Source organism: Ambystoma mexicanum, chromosome 1q (genome assembly GCF_040938575.1).
Source record: "Ambystoma mexicanum isolate Mex_15411 chromosome 1q, UKY_AmexF1_1, whole genome shotgun sequence".
Taxonomy (NCBI): domain Eukaryota; kingdom Metazoa; phylum Chordata; class Amphibia; order Caudata; family Ambystomatidae; genus Ambystoma; species Ambystoma mexicanum.
The window spans coordinates 835,622,800-835,648,324 of NC_090922.1; the positions used below are offsets into that span (position 1 = coordinate 835,622,800).

The window sequence follows — 25,525 nt, forward strand, 5'->3', positions numbered from 1 at the left end:
AAATACATCCACATTAAATTACACTGTTGTACCTCAACATTTCATCATCTTTTCTTTTTTTGTATGTATACAATTTCACTTTTGTTTGCATTCAATGCTTAAATCAAAAATCTCTTAACTCACTCATTTTTAATAGTTGATCAAGTTCAATGCATTGGTTATTTCTTTACCAATAGAGTTTCTGCTTCACTTATTAAGTGCTGATTTACATGTTACATATTTCATACTCATATGCACATTCTGTTTTCAACTTCAAAATACACCTTGGTCTTTGTCATTTTTTCAAACCAGTGGGACTATATTCACATTTACAGATTTTTTTAGTGTAAATTACATTTGTATTGTTTTGTGGTAACAAGGAAAAGTACCGATCAACCAGATGTTAATAGCCCCCGGCACATGCTTCAAACACTAGATCATTTGTCTGTTCCTATTCCCCCATCCCCCGTCCCCCTGCGTGTTTCCCCACCTTTCAAACGTATCCCTTAAATGTGAGGTTTCCGGCCCACAATAAACTTCAGCATATAGCGGTCTAATAAACATAACTGAAATATGATGCACACCCTATGCCTACACATGCTTCGGCCGGGACCGAGTGGAACCATCCTCTCCCTCCATCCCTGCTCTCCCTCCATGTATTGCTGCTGTTATTTCTTCCATTAGATAAAAGTCTTTTGCTGCGTTGGACCGCTCCTTTAGGCTCACAAGTTACCTTTCTCTTCCAGTGCCTTGCTAAGCATGCCTTTGCGGCCAACAACATGGTGTGCCACTGTCGATTGTCCAAACCAAACAATAACAAGATAGGTTCCAACACACATTCCCCCTCCCTTCCACATCTTTGAACCATCCGAGAACCTCGGCCCAATATATTTCAACCTTCGGGCATCTCCACCAAATGTGCAAATAGTCTGCTCTGTCACCACAACCACGCCAGCACAGGGGGTTCACTGACGGGAACATCCTCAAGAGCCGCATTGGGTCATATTGCCACTGGTGCAGCAACGTCAGGCCATGGAGTTTGTACTGGCAGGCTATCAATGTTTTGAAGGCCCTCATACACATTAGCTGTCAGAGGTGCTCATTCAAGTCCAGGCCCGGGTACCTTTCCCACCTTTGCTGCAGTCCCTCTACTGTGCCCCCAGAGGTTTCTAGCAACGCCCTATAGAGTAACGAGTGTGTTTGTCGAGCACCTTCTCTACAAGGGTGAGGTCCCTTTGAATCAGATCCCTCACAATTTCTCTGTGGTGAAGACCCCTTTAAGCCTGAGGTAGAGAAGTGCGGGAAACCTTCCTATGTCCAAGCTAGCTTCCAGCTCCTGTATCCAAATAAATCGCCCTTGCACCCACAGTTGGCCATTTCTGGAGAGCCCCACCACAAACTATTTCTGATATCTCTCTGGCGCAGGTATGTCGTCCCTCACAGGCGGGGCCCAAATGTGACTCATCGGCGAGGGCCATCTAGTGACTCCCCACCTTTCAGGTCCCTTTTTCCAATTTCCCAGTAAACCCCAAGGGACTGGTGTTCTCCAATTCGCCTCAGAAGCCCCTCCCTTGCGACCCAGAGTCACTCCCCAACCGCTGCCGGGCGCATGTAATAATTTTCCATGTAAACCCACTGTTTATCAGGGTCCTCCAGCAGATGTGGTACCATTGCTCTGAACTGTGTGGCTTTGTAATATAACATCAAGTCCAGGAGCCCCACTCCCCTCCACCCCCGGTCTTTGGGCAGTATCAGTGCATCATATCCCACCCTCGGTTTCTGGTTTTGCCATAGAAACCTTACCATCCGAGCCTTAGCCTCTCGCAGGAGGTTCTGTGTGGCCCTTATGGGTAGCATCTTGAACTTCTACAGCACCCTCAGAAGGAAATTCATTTTCAGGGCGTTCAGCCTCCCCCATCCTCAAGATGTGCCCTTTACCCCAGCCAGACAACTGTACAATTTGTTAATCAGGGTGGATAGTTAGCCCCACTCAGATCCCCCCCACCCCCGTAGGTCTAACTATGATGACTTTCAGGAACTGTATGCTCTCTAACTGGATTTCCAACTCCAGGGGCCGAAAAGCCTCCACATTCCTCTGTCCATCCCCTGCAAAAAGGAAATATGACCGACTTTCCCTTGTTCACCTTGAAACCTGAGTAGGTCCCGTATTCTTCAATTATTCTTAGGGCTGCTGGGGTAGAACTCTGTGGGTTCACCAAATGCAGCAGGACGTCGTCTGCATAAAACCCCATCTTGAACTCCTTCTCCCCTGCCTTAATGCCCTCAACCTGGAGAACCCTCCGGAGTCGCTCAGCAAGTGTCTCCCTTGATGGCGCAAATAGGAGTGGCGATAACAGGCATCCTTGCCTCGTTCCCCTCCTCAGGTTGAAAGGACCACAACAGTTTCCCATTAGCCGCCACCCGTGCCACCGGGGATGAGAACAGTGCCCAAAATCCCCTTCATATCCCGTTCCCCGAACCCGTATTTGCAGAAGACTCCATAGAGAAAACCCCAATCTACCCGGTCAACCGCTTTTTCGGCATCAAGGGCGACTAACACCGGGTTGCTCTCTCTTTTCGTTGCAGCCTCCATCAGAGGCAGCTTTTTACGCAGCAGTGTGTCGTGCCGCTGCCTTCTCCGGATAAAACCCACCTGATCTGAGTGCACCAATCTTGGCATGACCCTCTCCATTCTCGAGGCAAGCACCATGGTGAAAATCTTGGCATCCACATTGAAGAGGGATACAGGGCGATAGGATTTACAGCTCTTACGGTATCTCCCTGCTTTAGGGATGACTGTTCTTAATGATCTCCTAAACGACAGGGGTGACCTTCCTGTGGCCAGGATGTTGTTGAACAACTTCACCATGTGCTGGGCTAGACCACCCACAAACCCTTTATAGAACCCTGCTGTCTAACCACTGTCCCCGGGAGCCTTCCTGAGTGATTGCCGACTCTAGGTCTTCCCTTGCGTGCAAGGTCGGCAGGGGCACCCCACTCAGTATCACTCCATGTCCCCCACATCAACATCCCTTTCTTACCCATACAACTACTAGAATGTGGCAAATTCCTGAAGGACTTCCCCCATGGTGGAACGTAGAGCCCCTGAATCCTTTACCGTAGAGCCCCTGAATCCTCTACTGTAGTTACCCATCGGTCTGCTCTCTGTACTCGCAGCCGCAACGCCAGCAGGGTGTCCGCTTTGTCCCCCTTATAGTATTGCTGTCTGAGGAACTGTAGGCCAGACACAACCTTCCCTACTTCCAATTCCTTGAGCTGTTGTCTTTTTCCCTTGCCAGCTGCATTATATCCCCATCCATCGCCCCCACCTCCAGGCCCCCGATTACGCTCCTGAGCATCTCTATCAGGAGGGTCCTAACCCTCTTCTTTGCCGAACCGTCTCTTACAAGGAGGCCTCTCCACGTGGCCTTGGCGGCCTCCCACACTGTTCCGATTTCCACCTTCCAGGTATCATTGAGGGTGAAGTACTGTTCTATCGCCGAGTCCCTCGTTCTAAGGCCGGTCATTGAGATGCCCATGTCCACCATGTCATGGTCAGACCAACGAATGGGGATAAGTTCACTAGCTGAGATCCTCTGTACATATTGCTGTTGTGTGAACCAATAGTCTATCCTCGTTTTGGACCCATAGGCTGTTGAGAAGGTAAAGCCTCTATCCGTCTAGTGGCTTTCCCTCCACACATCCACCAGGCCCTGCTCAGTCAGGTAACTGAGAAGACCCCTCCTCCCCTCCTGTGATCCCCGCCTCCTGATTGGCTTTCAGCCCCACTGTGGTCCATGTGCCGGTCTGACCACATGTTGAAATCCCCACCAGTAATAGTAGGCCCGCCCACCGTCCGACTAAGTATTTCTCCCATAACTTCCCAAAGAAATTGGAATGGTCCTAGGTCCTGGCAGTATACCGTGACTAGGGTCACCAGAGACTAATAAGGCCCTACCATCCACCTTCCGCCACACCTGCGGTTCGCCTAGGCATATCCTCCGATTAAGGAGGATGCCCACTCCACCCTTTTTGGTAGGCCCCGATGACCAGAAGGCCTGCCCAATCTGAGCACCAGGGATCCGCCTATCCTCCCCCTGGACTAGCCTCGTCTCCTGCACAACCAGTATGTCAAACCTCCTGTTGCGGAATTCTCTACCCGCCAGGGATCGCTTGGTGGGTGAATTCAGGCCCTTGATATTTTAGGTCCCTACTTTGAGTGCATCAGCCTGGCCCCCTCCGTCAGTGTGCGTCATTTAGACTGTCCAAGCAATCTCCTGACCTCTCTCGCCAAATCAGCAAAGAATCTCAACTGTTCCTCAACCTGCCCCCAAAAAAAACAGAAAGCACACGCCGGCCCTCTCACCCCCCTCGCTCAAGCCCCAGCTTCTCACCGGAGACACCCACCATACAATGGGTCACTAAGGTTGACCTGTGCCTCCTCTGTCGCCTCCCCTAAGCCCTCGTTTTGGATGGCCTTAATTTCTTGAAAGATCTTCTTGAGGTCATCCAACATGGAGTCTTTCCGGCTCTGCTCCCCTCTGTGGTTCGTCACTGGCACTCTCCGGTAACGCTGTAGGGATTGGAGTCCCGAGGTCTCTTGCTTCTCAGCGTTGGAAGGAGCAAGGCCCACATTTTGAGCCCCACACTGCCCCTTTACCAGGCTCCGACCCCATCCGTGCGTCGTCGTGTCAGGCCTCCGTAGTCCCAATTCCAGCTGCACCACTTCCAGCTCACCGCTCTTCTCCAGCATCACCTTCCCTTATATGCTCATAAACCTGGTGATTCCAGTGTGGCATGGTGCCTTGGAGCCTAAAAAGTATGTTTTAGGGGGCTCACCAGTGTCTCCCTTGGTCACCGCTTTGCTCAGTTGCTTAGTCTAGCCTGGCCCCACCTATCCTCCAGGGAGCCGCGATGCATGCACCCCAGGCAGGGGCAGCTGCTAGCCCCAAGTCTTTGTGTCCGTTTCAACTGTTCCCCCTTCCAGATTCCCTGCGCCTCCCCAGGTTCTGTGGGTCGCCTGGCGGGCTGTTGCAAGCCTCTGGGGTTCCTGCGCTCCACTCAGTCTTTTGGGCCCACCCCCGAACCTTACTACCTTCACTGTTTGTGGACTGCTGCGCCTCAAGGTCTTTGGGAACCACCTGCAACGCTGCCTTTATATTTGTCCCTCAATCGTGGCTGGGCGGCCTGCGGCTCCTTCTCGAGGCTGCAACTTCCCACTTCAGGCCTCCTGGTGTTCACGGTTGGCTGCAGTGCTCTGGAGGTTGCCTCACTGTTGCGTCTGTGTGGGGGGGGGTATTAGCTGTGTTGCTCACCTCTCCCACAGATGGTTGAATTCTCACTATCTATTTGAGCGCTGCTATTGTGTCACAGGGAGGCTGTCACATGGTCACATGTTTCCCTTTCAAATTTCATAGAAATGTTCTCAGATTTGGGGGTGACAACAGCTTTAAAAAAAATGCTTCGTTTCTCATCTGCTTAGTTTTAGCGCAGGATTCATGACATAGGATACTAAATCAAGGAGTCCCAAAATATGCAATCTACAACTACACCTCAGATGCAAGATCAAATACACCCCCGCCCGACAATTTCTGCATCAAAGCCCCAGAATATGTTCTGTCCAAGCTGCTCTTCTCACTAAATTCCTCAACAGCACACATGCCCCCTTGCAAGCCGTACATAACGCAGCAGTCAGACCCATACTTCACCTAACCAAACATTCACACATCATTCCAGCTCCCACCATGATTCACTGGCTTTCTGTAAATTGCATTCAAATGACTCTGCATTGTATTCAAAGTAATCCAAAACTTCAACAACAAACTCAAATCCATCACCCACACAAAAACCAGGCAAGCGAGTCAGTATTTTCTACATATTCCACTCTATAAACAAAAATAAGCATTTAACCCATGGACACCCAGAGCATGGAACACCCTACTCCACATCCGCTCTACACTACATAATCCAGCCCCTCAACCACTCCTACTACCACTGGTCTATCCCAATCTTCCTATCCTTTCCTGAAAACATTATTTTATAACTTTGGATTTACATCACACCTTTTGAAACCTTGCAAGGCACACCGAAACCCTCTGGGTAGAGCCAGTGCTGAAAATACTTGAAATAAGATAAATAATGAAAACATTGAGTTTTTATCCAGAGGAAAGGAACAGTATTTAGGTGGGTTCCTTAGATTAAAGTTGGTTCATCAGCACTCTATCCCCCACTCTCTAGCTCATGCAGCGGACAAAACAAAATAACACAGGTGAGCAAGATTAAGCACAGTCTACCCATTCTGTGCTTGGTCTGGACAATTGCAGACGATTGCGAATCTCCATTTTTCAATCTAGTGTCTCCAAAGCACGAGAGAGTAAGAGATCAGGGCTGTATGGAAAAGTTACTCCTCATAATGACACATGCTTGTAGTCTATTGACTCCTTTCTGCCATACTGATGGGATGACCTGAGGTATGGGCATAGGACCAGAGCCTCTTTTCAGCATAGAAACCCCACAAAATTGTCTGCAGAGCCTGTGAGCCCTGCGCTTTATGCCTCACCCACTGGCTACACCAACCAGTCTGGACATGCCCAGGATCAAAGGGATGGCGGGTGGGGTGTATGAAGCAAAGGGAACTATGGACTAGGAGTACAGTAAGTACTACAATGAATAACTAATTGTCCCTTTTTGGGTCATACTGATGGGAGACTTATAAAGCACATAAGTAAATGGGTGGTTGGCAACTTATTAACCAAACACATTTTTGAGTACCTCATGTTAAAACTAGCATCAGCCCTGGAGCTTCTACCAAAAGAATAGCGCTTGCAGAAGATTGAAGAATATGCTAAAGGAGCAGCTTTGCAGATCCTTTCAACGGGAACATGCCTCTCAAAAGCCACCAAGGCAACCTTGGTTCTGGCCATAAGGGAATCTAAGCACTAGACAGGGTCTTATTTTGGCAATGGTAGGCCTCTGGAATGCATGAGAATATCCACCTGGCTATCAAAGCTTTAGAGGCCTGTTTTCCTGCATTTGAGTCCACGTAAGCAACAAAAAGACACTCTGAAGTCCTGACTGACTCTCTGTATATAAAATGTGAGTGCTCTGCAGACATGGAGCCAATGCCATGTACTCTCAGCATCATGTTGTTGATCTGGGAATAAAGTAGGGCGACTTCTTTAGATGAATGTGAGAATTTCGGCTAGAAGCTTGCAATTTACTGCTTCGCCTAGTGGAGACAATTGCTCCAAGGAAGGCTGTTTTGTGGCCTATAGAAGTTTTGGATTCAAATGATCTATGCACAAGAACATTTAGAATGAAATGTAATTCCCAATATGGAGGCAGTGCTAAAGAGGCGGGTACAATCACATACTGTTATCAAAATGCCTATTAATACAGAGTTATAAAGGAGAGGTCTAACTTCTAAGTGGTTGAGAATCTATTGGAAGCGCCACCACAAATGTCCTGCAGTAATTTGAACCCCTAATTGGGCCAGATCTTCCAGAAAAGACAAGAATAGACCTCCAGTATCCTCCAGAGGATTGCACTGGCGCTCAAGGAACCACTGACAGAACCAGACTAATTTGCTGCAGAAATCTAGCAGAATAATGTTTTGCCACCTTTAAAACTGGTTGGGTTTCTTTGAATAGGCCCAGATGTCCAAAGAGGCACCCAGTCGCTAAGTTATGCGATTGTGGTGAGCGATGAAGCATTATGCCCCATGGCTGGGACAGGAGGTGAGGAAATCTGGGGAGCAAATGAGGAAGGGATGATGACAGATCCATTAGTTGCAAAAACACAACTTTGCTGACCAATGGGGGGCTATTAGAATCAGGAAACTACAGGTTCAGTCCCTGAACTTTCCAAGTACCAAATGAATCATGGGAATGAAGGGGAGGGGAGGAGCAAGCGCCACAGGGTAGTTCCAATACATACTCATGGTGTTCCCCTTTCCAGCCTAATCTTCTCCCTATCCATGAAGCATAAAACCCTGCACTTACTGATGCTCAGAGTAGTAAATGGGTCTAATTTTTGGGGTGCACCAGCTGGGGAAGATTGGATACAAGACAGTCTTCAAAAACTCCCACTCGTGGAAGTGATGGTGAAGACTTCCAAGTTCATACACCAATAGGTTTGCTCTCCCCTGGGAAATCACAGGTCTATAAAAAGATGCCGTAAAGAGAAGCACATTCTAGAGACCTAGGTTCTTGAAGACATAGCAGGACAGATTTGGTCTGTCCCTGCTTGTTCACATAGAACATAGCCATTGTATTGTTCACCCATAGCAGGAACTACTTGCCCTCCATGAAAGGAAGAAAAGCTTTCAGGGCCAGCCATAAGACATTTGTGATATTCCACTTCCTCTTTTTTCAATAGGTTATGAATTTCATGGCCTTCCAACAAGTCATCTGCTTGATGTCGATAAATATCCCAGACAGAATGGATATATGTCAACCGCTGAGTGTGAATCAAAAGACTTTGTTCCTGGAATATATATATATTTTTTTAAACGATTTTTATTATTTTTGAACAAACATTACAACCTTTTAGGACGTTCATAATCAGTATCTAGGCATCATATTACACAGTTTATTTTCTGTCCTACCCCCTTCCTCCTCTTAAACTTGAGCCGTCCCATCCGTGCCATCTACATAAGCATCTTCAGGAATCCCAGTGCTCGTCGTCTCATCCGAGTCTCCTGTTTCGTGTTTGACCTGGTGGGGATTTACCATTGAGGTCACCAGTTGCCTCCAGGCCATCAGGGGGCCAACTTCCTCCCACCCGCCCCTGTTGACAGCTTCAAACCATACCACAGTTTCTGCTTCTGCCCATCTCAGGAGGTCCGCCCACCATATCTCCACTCTAGGCCTATGGGCCGCTTTCCAGCAAATTGCAAATCTGTGTTTGGCCAAAACATAGGCCAGGTCCTTCATCTTACTGATATGCTTTGAATTACGTGGCCTGGGAAAACTCCCAAGCATGCATGCCCAAGTAGACCTCACATCAAGCACCACTCCCCCGCAAGCCAATCTCGTCCTTATTTCTTCCCAGAATTTCTGTACTTCAGGGCAAGCCCAGAACATTTGCAGCAGCCCTGCCTCCTCCTCCCCGCACCTGGGGCATTTCTGTATAGCCGGGCCTCCAAACCTGGCTATTCTTTGGGGGGTTAAATAGACTCTGTGGGTGACATACAATTGGATCTGATGGAGCCTTGCATTCCGGGACGCCTTTTTGTGGTATCTTTGGGCTCTATCCCACTGTCCCTCTGTCATAGGTTCTCCCACCTCCTCCTCCCAATCATTCCTCAGTTGGAGCAGCTCCTTCCCTGCCTTCGCACTCAGGAGCTCATATATCCTAGATATTTTGTGTCCCCCCCTCAGAGACATCATACATCATTTCCAAGGTGGCATCAGGTTCTTCCGTTAACACCGTCTCAGGCCACCTCTCCCTCACCCGTTTAATGAGCCTGGTATAGGTAACATATTGGCCTCCATGCACCCCAGTCTCTTCCTGCAACCTCCGAAATTCCACTGCTTCCCCGTCCTGCCATATATCCCCAAGGGCAGCCAGGCCCACCGGGTCCCAATATTTACGGACCCCTTTAAGCAGTTGAGTCTGCCCCACACAGCGCCACCAGCGGGACCTGCTGAGAGAGCGGGTCCGGATCGCCCACAGTTCTCCATGCTCTCTGCCAGACCTCCCAGCCCAGCATCAACAGTCTCCCCTTCTCCGCCACTTTTGTTCTATGCAACCACACTGTCTCATTTAGGAAACAAGGGGCAGTATCACCTCGCAAAAGCCTGGCTTCCGCAGAGACCTCCGCAGACAACCACCTAGCTACATATGACAGCTGTCCCACCAGGTAGTACAATTCGAAATTCGGCAGGTTTATGCCCCCCTTATCACATGTGTTCTGTAGTTTCCACAGGGCCACCCTATTCCTGGAGTTGCCCCATATGAAGCCCCTGCACATGCTATGAAGTCCCACAAAAAAGCGTCTGGGGATCAGGTACGGGACATTCACAAAAAAGTGCAAAAGTCTGGGCAAAACCACCATTTTGAGCAGCGCTGCTCTTCCCTTCATGGCTAGGGGTAGTCCAGACCAGAACACCATGCTATTCTTAATACCCTCAACTGCTTTCTCTGTATTCGGTTTGTGCTCTGTCTCTATCCTATGGTAAATGTTTACGCCCAGATACCTGAATGTCACGGGCTGCCAGGGTATCTGCAGGATGGGTAATCTCTCCGATGGGGTGTTCCTATACCTACCCAAGGGGAATAAGCTGGACTTCCCGGGATTCACCGATATGCCCAAGAGGGTGGCGTAACGGTCCATCACCTCCAGCACATACTGCAGGTTCTCCTTGGGGTAGCGCAAGTAGAGGAGCATATCGTCTGCATATAATGATATCAGGTGTGTGCCATCTGTCGTTCGGATCCCCACCTCCCCGTATTGTTGCTGCAGGCATATTGCCAGCGGCTCTAATGCCAAAATATATAACATGGGCGACCAGGGACATCCCTGTCTGGTCCGCCTGCTGAGCTGCCATTTATCAGAAATTATGGTCCCTGTTTGAACTCTCGCAATCGGGGAGCTGTATAGCATCTGGACCCATCTAATATATCCTGGCCCCAACCCATTTCCCTTCAGGGTCGCTTTCAGCCATGGCCACCGCACTGAATCAAATGCTTTCACCGCGTCCAACGACACAATAGCCAGCTCGACCGGGTCTCCCTCGGCCTGATCAATGATATGGTGCAGCCTCCTATGGTTGTCTGTAATATTTCTACCGGGCACATAGCCTGTTTGGTCCGGGTGTATCAGCTTGCCAATTACCCTCTTTAATCTGTTGGCCAGCACTGCCGTGAGTATTTTACTGTCTTGATTGAGCATAGACAGGGGCCTATAAGACCCACAGTCCACGTCTGGCTTGCCTGGTTTCAGGAGCGGGATGATTACTGCCTCACGGAGAGACGCCAGCAGTTCCCCCTGCTCATAGGCTTCATTAAACATGGCAAGCAGTGGCTGGAGTAGCTCCTGCTTATACGTTTTATAAAATTCACTGGGTAACCCATCCGACCCAGGCGCCTTACATGTAGGCAGGTTTTGGATCACCATCTTCAGTTCGTCTGGGATGATGGGGGCGTCTAGATCTGCGCGTTCTAGGTCATCTAAGGTGGGCAGCCCTATGTCCTCTATCGTTTCCTGTATTTCTTGGTTCATTTCCTCCCCTGCATCCTCGTATAGTCGTCTGTAATATTTGAGGAACACCACATTTACCCCCTCCTGGGTATTACAGATTCGGCCTTCCGTCTCCTTGACCTCTCTGATCACCGGACGGGGCATCCCATTTTTGTATAACCAGGCCAGTAATCTACTCGGCTTATCCCCCCCTGCATGTAGCCTCTCTGTGTATTTCTTGTAATTTAATCTGCATAATCTGTCCCAGAGTTCACTACAAGTCGTCTGTAAGTCCCTGATCTTGGTGCTATCCTCACGGGTGGTCCCCTCACTTTGTATCAGGCCCTCTAGCTCTCTTTCTGTTTCTTGCAGTTCTCGTTCAATACCCCCCTTGAGCCCCTTCGATTCTGATATAGCCACCCCATGCACCACCACCTTAAATGCCTTCCATACTGTTCCCTCAGAGCGTACACTGCCGGTGTTAATTTCAAAGTATTCCTCAATGGCTTCCCTCAAATCCTCTCGAAATCCCGCATCCTGTAAAGCCTCAGTTCTGAGCCTCCATGTCAGGATTCGCGCTCTGGGGGGTTGATGTCGCCACTCGACGACCAAAGGCGAGTGGTCGGATAGCACCCGGGCCTTATATTCCGCGCCCACCATTTCTCCCATTATCCCGGCAGCAGCAAACACATAATCCAGCCTCGTATGCAGGCCTTGTTGTGCCGTGTAATGTGAGTATTGCCTATCAACTGGGTGCAGTCGTCTCCATACATCTTCTAGACCTAGGTCAGTCACCAGCATCGTCAGCGCCCTGGCTGCCGGTGCCGGCTTTTCTAGTTTGTCATCTGACTGGTCTATTTTGGGGTTCAGGGTGCAATTGAAGTCTCCTCCCCACACCTTTGCTCCACCCACCAGGGTGCTAATTTCGCTATATAAGGACCTAAAATATGTCGCTGTGTCATGGTTAGGGGCGTACAAATTTATAATGTTTACCCACCACCACCATCCTACCCTCTGGGTCTGTCGTCGAGCTAAGCAGCTGAAATGGCACGTGCGGTGCCACCCATGTAATCACCCCTCTTGCATATGCCGAGTATGTGGCCCCCATGACATTGCCCCTCCATTTTCTCTTGACCACCTCTAACTTCTCCTTGGTAAGGTGGGTCTCCTGTAGCACAGCTATGTCTATCCGCATCCTCTTTAAGTACATCATCACCTTATTGCGTTTTAGGTAACTATTGAGGCCCCGCACATTCCAGGTCACAATTCTGAGATTACCCGATGCCATTGGCTTGATGCATGCGGAACAGATCCCACTTCCGTCTCAGTCTGCTTAGGCTCGTTCCCCGGTTCAAAATTCCTAAAACTACAAACACTACAAACTTCCCTTCCCTCCCCCCCCCACTTACCTTTCCCCAACTACAATAAACCACTGCACACAACCCTCTCCCTCCCCCCTCCTCGCCCTACCCCTAGAAATGCCCAGCTCCATCCCTGGATCTCAGGCTCCCCCGCGTTTGGGCCTACCCTGGAACCCCAGGCCAAGACCTCAGCAGGGTGTCACCACGCTATTGGTGACCTAGCTAATTTCTATATGGGGGTGTAAAGACTAGCTCTGCAAGGCTCCATAATGAAGCAATAGTCACAGTGCACGTGTTTCTTTTTCTATTCCAATCTAGTTATGCCGGCCAGTAGGCCGCATCAATGCCTATAGCCAAGTCCCATAGTCCCAAGCCACACCTCCGTCCGGCGTTCCCATCGCACATTACTTATCTTTTCCTTCTTCTCCTTTCGTCTGGATGTCCGACTCCTGGGGGCAGCCTTGCGTGTCGAGCCATCCCATGTCATCCTACTGAGTTTCAAAAAAGAAAGTTTTGTTTTTGTGTAAGACTTTCAATTTCACCGGCTAAAGCAACATATACTTGTGGGCCGCTTCTCTCAATCTCCTCTTGACAGCCCCGAAGTTCATACAACTCTGCTGCACCATCAAGGTATAGTCCGGGTAGGCCGTTATGTGTGCCGCCCCCTTTTGAATTGTTCCACCTTTGCGAAAGTGCTCCAGTATCCTTTCCCGATCTCGGTAGTTAAGGATTTTGGCAATCACTGGCCTAGGTGGGCCACCCGGTGGCGGCTTCCTCATCAGAGCCCTATGCGCCCTTTTACCGCGAACCCTTGAGACAGGGCCCCTCCAGGTATCTCCTGCAGCAGCATGGATTCAATAGATTCCGTGGGGTTGTGGCCTTCTGCACCCTCCAGCAAGCCCACAATGCGGATGTTATTTCGCTGGGCACATCCTTCGCTTCCTCCGCTCTGTTCTCCAGATTGGCCACCTGCTGCACCAGGGCGTGTAGTTCTGATTTGTGTGAAGCACAGTCCGCCGTGTTCGGGCTCACCTCTTTCTCGAGGTTCTCAGTGCGCTCTGCCAGTGACTTTACGTCCTGCCGCAGAAGGTTCACCTCTTCCTGCACCTCTCCGACCTTGCGGTCCAGTGCTGTTTTCAGATCAGCCACGGCCAGTTCAAGCTTGGTCTCCCACGCCAGCTTCAGATCTGCGATTGCGGCTAAGACCTCTTGATTCGTGCCCGTGATGGCCATGCTGCCTGCTGGGGGCCTGTCCTTGCTCCTGGCACCTTCCGGGTTGGGCGGTGTCCTGGCGGCGCATTCGTCCAACGTAAGCTGCTTCCCCTTAAGCCTCGGAGGTTTGTTGGACATGGCGCCGCAGTTATAGGTCGTGGATCGGGTTCACCCCTTGTGGCTTGCAGTTCCAGCGGGGGCGACCCGTTGCAATCTCTCGCGTTCAAGGAGGCTGCCTCGGAGGTGTTCCAAGCCCAGTCCTTATTCACTGCAATGGATTGTGTTCTCCCACGTGATCATATGGGTCCTCACTTCGCTGCCTCTATGCGTTTGCTGGGGTGGTCTATGGTTCTTGTCCGGAGCACCGATGAGTGACCACCTCCTTTGAAGGCTCTAATTTCAGCTGCCAGGCCATGCCCTTGGGCCTTGCCACCTCCAGCGGCACCCAGGATCCACCCAGCACTGAGCCTGCTGGCCGACCAGCGTGCTTCCCTTTGTTTCGGGCGGGGGGTCTCACTCCTGGTCCCAGTGTTGTCAGTGCCATCCAGGTTTGGGAGCACCAACACCGCAGCAGCTCGACCAGCCTCCCCACTCAACCAGTCCTGGGAGGCTCACAGTGATCTGTCGGTCTGCTCCCTCCTTGCTTTACTGCTGCTGGGGCGGTGCTAGTGGTGGTCATGCGCCTTATTAGATCATTTGCGCCTCTGGAGGTACCTTGGTTATGCCAGGAAATGTCATGCCTCAATGTTGTATGCTGTCCAGATCCCCTTTGAAGCCTTTCATGCACATTGCTGTTACTTTTTCAATATTTGGCGTAGCCCGGGCATCTTGCTTCCCATCTGGGGATTGCAGCCTAGCATCAGCTGTTTGAGGAGCCGATGCGCCTCTTCTTGGCCCCGGGACTGCTGCCCTTGTATCCTATGGGTCTAACGCAGTAGAGCCTCTTTGTTGCAACATGTGTGCTCGCCGAACACCATCCATTAGCTTCCCCTTTCAGGCTCACTCGCAGGCCACTCCCGCCGCACACCAGGGGAACTTCTGCCCATATGCCGGCTCCCCACACAGCTCATCTCTTGCGGTTTGGGCGTGCAGGTTATTTCAGAGGGCTCTGTGTATTGCGCAACCAGTTTTCGTTTCAAGTCGACTGCAGCCATCTCGCCATCCCGCGGCCCTCTCGCCATCCCGTGGCCAACTGGATCCTTTGTCTTGGCCCCTAGTCGGCCATTTTGCTTCCTCCTTCCGTCCAGCTCTAGCAAACTTGTTGCATGAATAACGTCCTCCTACATGGCCCTCTTGGCCACGCCCCTCCTGGAATATTTCTTTATTGGCATTTTCCACATAATATTACAACTGATCAAGTATCAAACAATATAACAATCTCCAAAAATTCCCACCGCTTCCCCTCTTCTATGAAACCCCTCATCTTTGGAATTCACAAACTGGACTCAAACGCAAAATGTATTCAAAATTAACATCTCATAAAAGGGATATGTGGACATTGCCAAGGTTATGATGTTTATATACGCAAATATACAACTTCAGCAGAGTCAATGGTGAACAAGGGACTACACCTCAGAGAGAGCATTGCAAGGGGCTAGGCTGCACATCTGAGTCGGAACAGGGTTGGATGAAAGGGGACCGGGGAGGCAGTAAGGGTGAATGTTATTTCTTTAGAAATTTGTTATGAACCTAATAAACAGATGTTAAAAAAAACAAACATCACCACCATTTATTATCCCTCTAAGTGCAGATGCTAGAACCAAACGTCATGCACAGCATTGCACATTTTACTCCGCTCTAAACTTATCTCAAAGTTCGGCGAGTTTTCCCTCTGTCCCCCTTTCATTCAACATTGCTTTGTAAGCCCCAACCAAACAGTACATCAGTCCATTATTTAATCATGCCATTAGTAGCTTGTTTACATTGTCTAAAAAAAATTAAGAGCGCCTAGCTACTGCTAAGGTGAGGCTTCTCCATATGGGCTCATATTGATTGAGAAACCCTAGATGAGTAGGAGAGGCAACAAACCTAGAGCTGAGGCAATTATCTCATGTGGACTCCCAATTCGGGCGAGGCAATCGTCCAGGTAGGGAATACATGCACACCCGTGAGGTCAACATGGTCAGCAATTTAGTGAAGATCCTCAGTGCTGCATTCAGGACAAAGAGAAGGACATTGCACTGAAACAGATAAACCCTTAGGGAAATGTATTGGAATTTGCAATGAGGAGGCCCAATGGGAACATGAGGGTTTGAATCCTCCAGATCTACTGCACATATATATCTCCTAGGTTGTATAAGCAATGGTTTAATCATCTTGAGATTTGTAAAGGAAGAAACAAGTTGAGAAGGCAAAGGTCTAGAAGACCTACGAAGTTGTATTTTGTCTGTATGCTGAATTGAGAAAAACATAAGAGCCACTCTCGGAAAGGGGGAACATTTCGATAGTCCTCAAGAAGAGGAGGTTGAACATCTTCCTAAAGGCATTGCTCCCCAATTGTACTAAAGTAGGAGGGACAGAAGGAACTGGAAACAAAAAGCCATGGCAACTATAGAAAGTATCCAAGGGTTCCCGAACAGCTGCCTCTAAAAAACTACAGTATGAAAAGATATGACTGCTTACAACAGCTCTGAAGTGCTCCCAGGTCTGAACTGACTCGCAAAGCTTCTTGCTGGGGTAATCTGTTGCTTCTTTCTGTGCTGGTTTGCAGATTTATCCCAGGCTGACTGTTTTCTATCTTGAAAGCCACAAACAACCTGCAAAGGATCTTAAACTGTCGGGCCTAGAGGAATCTTGAAGTCTTAGATGGTTGCTTGGTCAAGAAGACCCGAGACATATCCGTCTCGCTAGAACTCGTCTTATTCAATTCTTCATCTGTTGAAGGATGAAATAGTTACAGGCCATCGAACGATAAATCCAGGATCTTCTCCTGCACATCTCAATTGAAGTTAGCAGCCCAGACCTAAACCTGTCTTCTTGCATCTGCCCCCAGGCACATGCACCTAGATGCAGTGTCAATCTGGTGACTGGTGGACTCCATTAGAGCAGCAGCCACTAGTTACGTCTTGGCTAACCCAGACCTAAAAGCCAATCGCTTTTCAGACAGGAGGTAACTCTCCAAATCTGCGCTCTCCATCAACTTTTGGTTAGTAGCTGCCAGGAAAGCATTATTAGCTGGGAGGAAGTTGCGACATGCTTTCTGGTAAAGGTTTTCACCCTAGCAGGTCAAGCAGCTTTTCCTCTTTATTAATAGGGGTAAAAGAAGACAGTTATGGATGTGTTCCACACAGTAGCTGCAGCAACCACCAAAGACTGGATGTGACTGAGATGCCGGGAAGAGTTTCTCTCTGTCAGGTCCTGACTATAATGTAAATTGATCCTCCTATTCACCAATCTGAGTGAGGGTTTGCCAAAATCCTCTCAGCTTCCGCCAGAACTTCCTTCTGACTTGGAATTCCAGATCAGACCAAAGTTTTGGAAGATAAAACAGAAAGCAGACTTACCTCCTCTGAAGCGGGTGCCTCAGGATCCGTCAGGACCATGAATTCCATAAGGTACTCTGGGCGCTTGTGGAAAGTCTGAACTGATGGACTTGGAGGCCTCATTTGGATCCAGTTCATCTTCATCGTCTTGAGAGTGTCTGATCATCACCAAGCCATAGGTTCAGAAAGTACAGAAGGACCTGTTGCAATTTGTATGGATGCCATCAACAAAGGAACAATGGAGGAAGAGGTGATGGAGAAGGAACCACTGGAGATGATGGGGTAGGCGAAACCCCTGCTTTCACTGGTGTGAGAAACCAGAGGGTGTTTCACAACCTAGTCCCTGGGGATCCCGTACTCAAGTGGCCAGGGAAAGGCCATTGCTTTTGGATCCTGACCCTGGGGGTGAACAAACAAGGGAGGATCACCTGGGTAGGGGGGTCCTCAGGGTTCCATGTGTTAATATCCCCACAAAAATATCGCCATATTTTTGTGGCGATATTAAGGCATGGAACCTGCGGGTGACACCCCCGCAACCCCTGCATTAATTTTAAAGGAGTGGGAGACAGACACCCCCGCTCCCAAAAACCCCAACAATTATCCCCCCAAAAATATCGCCTATGGCCGTTCCCGACTACCATATATATGGCGATATTTTTGGTGGGGATATGTAGTGATACTGTTCTCAGGGAGTGGGGAGAAGCACCTGATGGTGTGACATGGTATCGCCCTTTTTCCACAACCCATCTAACCCCCCATCCCTGCTTACTTTTCGGGAAACTGCAGCTCCCATAATTCCTCCCCACTTCAAATTGACTGAGGAAGATGAGCAATGAGGCTAGGCTGATTACCTCTACTGACTTGCAATGGCTCTGTCCCTTTAATAAGACCAGGTAGAGTCAGGCACGTAATCCAAACTTATTCACACCTGCCACTTGTTAACACTCCCTGTCAGGATATAAGGTGGGATGCACAGGCACGCGGTGCAGGGCTGGGTACAAGAAAGAACCGCCCTCTCTGGGCTGATTTGAACCAGTCTATGGAAGTTGGAAGGCTAAGGGGCTGATTGGCAACTACAAAAAATGAGAGAGAGCCAGGCGAGACTTCCACACTTTTGGGAAGCTGTAAGCGTTGCAAGACTGATGCCGATAGAGAGGGAAGGAGAAACCTCCAAGATGCTTCAAAAGCGGCCTGCTACCCTCTCGGGCAACGACAGAGTTGAGCACGAGGCGTTGGTAATGGCCTTGACTGCTACATGAACAGCGTTGAAGAGTGAAGCCTAATTAACACGACCAGCGAGTTATCGAAGGCAACAAAAGCCTGGTTTGTGTTAAAAGCAAAGGTTTGCCCATAAAACACGTAATGAAAAGGACAATTGCTGAGTGATTAAAAAAGTATACAAAGTAACAGAGTGGCCCTGCGAGGCAGAATCTCTGTGAAATGCTTCGAGTTTAATTGTATTAAACGGTAACTGAAGGCAAGAAAGTAACTGCAATCCCGAGCGAAAGTTGAATAAGTGAAAAGCAAAGCATATGAACTCTAAATATGCCGAGGGGGCAAAGTGTATGAACTTTCAATTAAAGAGAATAAGAAAACTGCAAGTACCAAGAGGCAATGGTGTTGCGAAATAAACAAGTCTGTTGATTGTTGAATTGTTTAAAGAGAGGGTTAGAAGTGGTCCTGCAGAGATCTATGTAAAATTCTTGCAGTTTCGAAAGTCTTAGACCGTAAAAGAATAGAGACAGGCTCAAACCCGGCAGAGGAAAGCCTGTGCTGAACTGAGATAAAGTATAAGGTGAATGTGGAAAACAAGGCAGGCTTGAGCCCAGCAGAGGGATGCCTGTGTTGAATTGTGGCAAAATAAACGTTAAGAGTTGAGCTGTGTTTATGAAGAGGCGGACGAAGCCCAAGGAACTGATTGAATTACTAAAAGCTTGTAGCCCAAAGCCTGAACTGTTGAATTGTCCCAGAAAGCCAAGTGTGCAAGACTGATAGAACTGTTCCATCCATCTATCCTTTTTTAAGAAATTCTCGAGACCCGTGCTGTTGACCGTGGGGAAGGGAGTTGTTACCTAAGCCATTCTGACATTTGTTTTAAGACACTATTTTTTCTTTTGAATTCCCTTAACACATTTGTCATTAGAGAAGGAGGGCAATGTTAGTTTTTTTAGTACAGGCCTTTTTATTTTGACTAGAATGACTTGGATTTGTTTGTTATTTGCTCAATGGTCGAGAGTACTCTCATTTTAGAGTTAGGGCTACTTAGAGGTTCTACCAACCCAATCAAAACACCAAAATAAAGGTTTTCAAAACTTATATTTGTTGTGTCTGTGTCAGCTATTGATACTATGCCTTCCTTCCTTACACTGGCTAAGTTTCAACAGGAACATCCATTACTGTTGAGGACTGGACTTCTTTTAGAAAGGCCCTTGAAACAAGCAAGCCCTTGCTCCCAGCTGTTGAGGATGTTCACCATGTGTCTGCATACATCAAGGGATAGGGGAGGTGTGGGGAGTGAGCTCCTGAAGGTCTGAAAGAAGAAGTCATATGTGGCCAATACAATAATACACAGGGACACAGCCACCCGATTCAGTGGGCCAAAAGAGTGCAATTTAATAGAGTGCCTCTGTAACTGGTATTCCAGTCAGCTCAGCTATGGCCTAAAAATAAGAGGTTGTATTAGAGATAGAAGGACCAGGCACTGATTGTGCCTGAGAGGGTACCCTAGCGGAGGAGGTGGGACAGGGAGGATATCAGCAGATGGGGTGGTTGGGAGAAGTAATAGATGCTCTCAGATCTGCCTGGCACTGGACGCACAAATCTGATCTGCGTTGTAGATGGAATGATGTTGAAACGGCTGCAGTGTTCCAAGAGACCAATTTCTCAGCCTGACTGGGCACCTCAGGACAGACCCTGGTGATGTTCAGAAAGCCCTCATAACCAATGTCCCTTTGTGCACTGAAACGCACCCTCAATGGGCCCTCTGGCAAGAGATTCCGAGGAGCCTTGGCCCGGAGGCAGTTATTAACCCTAAATGCAGAACCTACAAGGCATCGGTAATCTGATGCCCAACTGTTCTAGGTTCGCAAGGAACCCTCCTGGACCCAGCAATACTTGACTTGGAAAGCAGTCAATGGGCCTGGGTGTTGTGGAGAAAAGAGAAGAACTTACCTAAAGGCACTTCGTTGACTTGCCATCAATGAATGACTTGAATCTCTAACGGAAGATAAAAATAGACCTGCATGCCTAAGAAGCGGTACAGTCCAGCAAAGCGCGATTGAATGCACTTGCGGGCTTAGCTCTACTCAAAACATGCACTATGGTTCTGTCAACAAATTTGATTTTTATGCAAAATAAAAGGGTTTAGCCCCTTTCCCAATTCGATACATCACATCATAATGGAGGAAAGGGGTCAGGCTGGAGGAGTATAAACACTTATTCATTAACAATAATGTGCTTTCATTACTATACACACATGTTCTCTCCTTCCAAATAGTTGTATGCTAATTAACCCTGTACTAAACGGACTATAATACACACCCTATTATCAAACAAAGGAATATCATATAAATATTTGTGTTGGTCATGGAGGATTCAGTTATGGGTAAATAAGAACAGGAGTTCTTGCCTCTTTAAGAATGGTGTGTATTCCCATCAAGTGTCCCCATGCTGTTGAGATGCTAGGATTACCTGTACAGCTTTCTGCCTGGACTCATCCAGCTGACGTTGGCTCTCTTGAGCCTCCTGCTCTGCCTTGAACTTTAAGAGTGTCATGTCCCTCTCGTGCAACTGCTTCTGGGCCTGCCAAAGAACCAAAAAGAGACCAATATAAAACTTTAGATGAGAACGATGTATAGCTGGTTATTACGAAGCAGCAGGAAATAAAAGTAGGTGTGTTCTAGCTGACAGAGAGGGGGATTGAAGCCCCAAAATAGAACTTTCTGCAATTAACAGTTTTAGCGATGCATATATGTTTGCAAGCTGCACATCCACTAGTCGCTGAGAAATGACAAAATGTTACTTGCTGTTAAAATTATTGCTGATTATAGTGTAGTAGTAGTAGAGTTTCTTTGGGTTATGTTATTAATAATAGCAAAGTGCATGTGATGGAAGTAGATGACTGATCTGCGTATCATATGATGGTTCATTTGTTTGCTAAGCATATCACATGTACTCTTGGAGGAAAATATACTAATAAAAACAGTTGATAAAAAACAATAATAATTGTTCAGCAAAGGTACTCGCGTGGTGTAGCATAAAATAGATTTTGCACAAAACCTAGTCAGTCAGTATCATTGCAACCACCCCAGTTACATCAGGAAGTGCTATACCTTCCCCTGCTACACTTTTAGTCTTCTTTTAGGAATAGGAACATGATATTACTACACTTCATTCCAAAGAGGGATCACCAACTCTGAAGAAAAATTCCCATAGACATGCAAAAAAAGTTACTTAACTAACAATCATTCAGGATTGGGGTTACCCATTTAAATGAAATACTACCTGACATGAGGAAGGGAGAATCATACAAACACTGAAGTCAATACTCTAAATAGGAACTAATCAGAAGTAATCTCAAAGTCTGTGCTAGCAGGAGGGTCATCTGAAATAGCAGGAAAAGTAATTTTACTTTGATCTCTTAGAAATTAGAGCTCATAATCTCCTAATAACAAGTACTAAATCCACTAAAAAAAGGTTCAACAAAAAAAAACCTCTTGGTATTTAGACTGAACTAAAACCACAACAATAACGCCAGTAAAACACGAATAGCATACAAGCATGCTTTAAAAAACGTAATGGTTGGATAGGCCTGGGACCGAGCCTCTGCCGTGCCATCAAAGAAATATACTCTTCTGCCAAGACCTCCGTGGCAGTGAATGGTGGCTACTCGAGATGGCTTGCATTGGAAAGAGGGACTAGGCAGGGCTGCCCCCTATCTGCACTATTATTTGTCCTATCCCTCGAACCACTGGCACAGAAGCGGAGGCTCGACAAAAGGGTGGAGAGAATTAGAGTAGGGGACCAAGAATACAAATTAGGCCTATATGCTGATATTTTATTGCATACAACCAATCCGAAGTTGCTCTACTTATTCCAGATGCTGACTATTCGACTACCCAAAGAATACTTTGTTACCTCCAGGAAAGTCCTCCTCACCTTTTTATGGCAAAACAAAAAGCACAGGGTTCCCAGTACTTCCACCTCCGGAAAGACAATGGAGGGGTAGGTCCCCCAGACATAGAACTGTATTACAGGGCAGCCCAATTGCGAGTGCTAATCCCGCACCTCAGACAGCAGACAAACCACCAATGGATAGACTTAGATCATTTATTTATTTATTTGTTTATATAGCGCTAAAGCCCGCAGGCATCAGAGCGCATTCCAAAAAGACAAGACAATAAAGATCAAAAACGGGACAAAGATGTGAACCGGGCCGTTATTTCATCGTGATGGGATTGGCATAATTCCAAGATTTATTTGAATAACAGTGTTTTCAATTTCTTCCTGAACTGAATATAGTTGGATTCAAGCTTCAGTGGAGCTGGTAGTTCATTCCATTTTTGGATACTTCTGGTCGGGAAGGCCTTGCCTAGGCCATTTTGCTTTTTCGTTGCAGTAGTATCACCTCTGCCCATTTACCGTAGGAGAATGGCTGTGGGTGCCAGGACCCCAACTACTAAACAGAATTAAGAACCATCCTATTCTTGGGACCATATGTGGAAACCAAATAAAGGAATGAAGGGGATCACGACATGGCCCTCCCCTCTAGCACATTTATGGGTACCGGGGATTCGGGACAATATCCCAGACCCAGGGAGTTTCCAATCATCGTATGAAGCAGGGCTTGAAAGGGCAAGGCAATTATGGAGTAATAAGACATTTATCACCATCCAAGAGCATGAAGAAGCCCTAGGCGTAGGCCCGCTCTCAGTGTTCCAATATCTGAAGTTAAAAGGTGTCATGACCCGAGAGGCCTAGAAGGAGGCATTACAGAGACCTCGCCCTGTTCGAAAAAATCCTTGATACATGCATAGGCTCCAGGGGTCTTATAAGTGCAATGTACACGGCGCTAGTTGAAGTCGATGCGACCCCCTCAGCCGTACTGAGGCACAAATCGGAAGCATACCTCGGAAAGCCCCTCTCCCAAAAGGCATGGCTTAAGATATGTAGAAGGACTTCGAAAACCTCTATCTCCTGTCAGCACAAATTGCATGGTGTAAAGCTATTATACAGATGGCAGTACGACCCACTCAGATTGGCTAGGATGTACCAAGATGTAAGCCCATACTGCTGGCGGGGTTGTGGCCAGAAGGCAGACTACTGGCATATGTGGTGGGAGTGCAGGGCGGTCCAAGCATATTGGGATGAAGTGCTCAGTTGGATTAAAGAGCTGGATCGGGAGGAGAGGGAGAAACAACCGCTCATGATCCTATTTGAAACGGCTGCAGTGTTCCTATTTGGCCTGGTCGAGACGGAAGACGAGACAGTTAACGTACCCAAAATGATACAAGGGCTCTTGCTGTCTGCAAGGGCCTGTCTTACAACAGTGTGGAAAAGGGCAAGCCTACCTACAAAAGCTGAATGGATCAATGTCTCCCGAAATATTTTTAGAATTGACAAATTGACCGCTGCCATCCATGGAGATCGTACCTCCATTGATAAAGAATGGTCTGAATTTCAAGTTAAGTACATTACTTAAAATACTGTGTGTGCGACACAAAGTGGAATGCCAATCTAATGAACTGCCGACAATGCCAGTGCAGAGTTCAGAAGTTCTGTGCAGTGCCGCTGTTTTAGCTATTGACTTTGCCCGAGAACTCTTTTGCCGGACTTTGAGAAGAACAAGTTACTTACCAACTGGTAACGTTCTTTCGACTGGATATTCCTCCAACGTGGAATACTTGTTAAGATACTTATTCTTCGAATGGATTGTGTCCTCCAAAGTATTCCTCATCTTAGAAAGACTCCCAAAGCAGTGTAGAAAGCTCTCTGGAGGAGGGAGTAGATTTTTTATATTATATAGCTGAATATAACACTGCTTTACCAAAAGCAAGCTCTTTAGGAAGCATCCAGACTATAGAATTTAGAAAAAGTGTGCAGCGATGACCAAGTTGCTGCTTCACAAATAGATTTTATGGGAACAACTCTTTGAAGGGCTGTCGAAGAGCCTATGCCTCTGGTAGAATGGGCCCTCAAGCCTTCTGGTGGATCCGCACAATCCAACGTGATAGGGTTTGCTTTGACAACGATTGACCCAATTTCCTTCTAGTGTAGCCAATGAAAAGTTGATTATCCACTCCAAGTTTGGAGAGCCTAGAAATGTAAAAGCTTAGAGCTCTTTTCGTGTCCAGCCTGTGCAATCTTTCCACCTCCTTACTGGGATGAGGTGGAGGATAGAACGCGGGCAGAATAATTTTCTGATTTAAATGGAAATCAGACACAACTTTCGGTAAGAATGAGGGTTTAACCCTCAATACAACTCTGTCCCTGTGGAACACAGTATAGGGTGGCCCAGAAGACAGTGCCTGCAATTCGCTCACCCTTCGTGCAGATGTTAAAGCAACCAAGAAAACGGTTTTCAACGTTAGTAATCTTCATGGACAAGTGTGTAAGGGTTCAAAAGGGACACACATTAAAAACTTTAGAACCTGATCAAGGTCCCAAACTGGGACTTGGAAAGAAGAAGGAAGGAACACATTGGTGAATCCCTTTAAGAATTGTATTGTCAAATGAATTTTAAAGTAGGAACATTCTTCCGAAGAGAGCTTGAAAACGGAAAGCGCTGCAAGATAAACTTTAATGGTCCCAACATTGAGGCCTCTATTTGCTAGGAACAAGAGGAACAACAACACTTCTGGGATAGAACACAGAAAAGGATCAACATTCTTTTCCCTGCACCAGTTGCAAAACTTCTTCCAGCGGCAACGGTACAGAGATTTTGTTGCTGGCCTTCTTGCCGAAAGCAACACCTCCATGACGTCATCTGGAAGGTCCCAATCCTTGAATTTCAGCCTTTCAGATACCAAGCATGAAGGTTGAGAGTCCTGACCTCTGGATGGAGAACCTGGCCCTCCATTTGTGAGAGAAGGTCCTCTCTCTGAGGAAGACGTAACGGAGGGCAGATGAACATGTCTAGAAGGTCCAGGTACCACGTTCTCCTGGCCGAATCCGGGGCAATTAGGTTCATGCGGTTTCCGAACCGTCTCAATCTCCTGATGACTTGAGGAATGACTGGAATCTGAGGGAACTCGTATAGCAGTGGGACGTTCCACTCCACCATAAACACGTCCCCTAGGGCTCCTCTCGGG

The 25,525-nt window shown here is 47.8% G+C and overlaps 1 protein-coding gene across 3 annotated transcripts in view; it reads right to left on the reverse strand.

Annotated features, from left to right (window-relative positions):
• Positions 1-25,525, reverse strand: part of CEP350 (centrosomal protein 350) — a 2,433,119-nt gene that overhangs the window by 1,269,230 nt on the left and 1,138,364 nt on the right. For all 3 annotated transcript variants that reach the window (XM_069641456.1, XM_069641455.1, XM_069641457.1), the window contains one exon: positions 20,907-21,017. In XM_069641456.1, the coding sequence (XP_069497557.1) occupies positions 20,907-21,017 (111 nt within the window). The remainder of the gene's footprint in view (positions 1-20,906; positions 21,018-25,525) is intronic.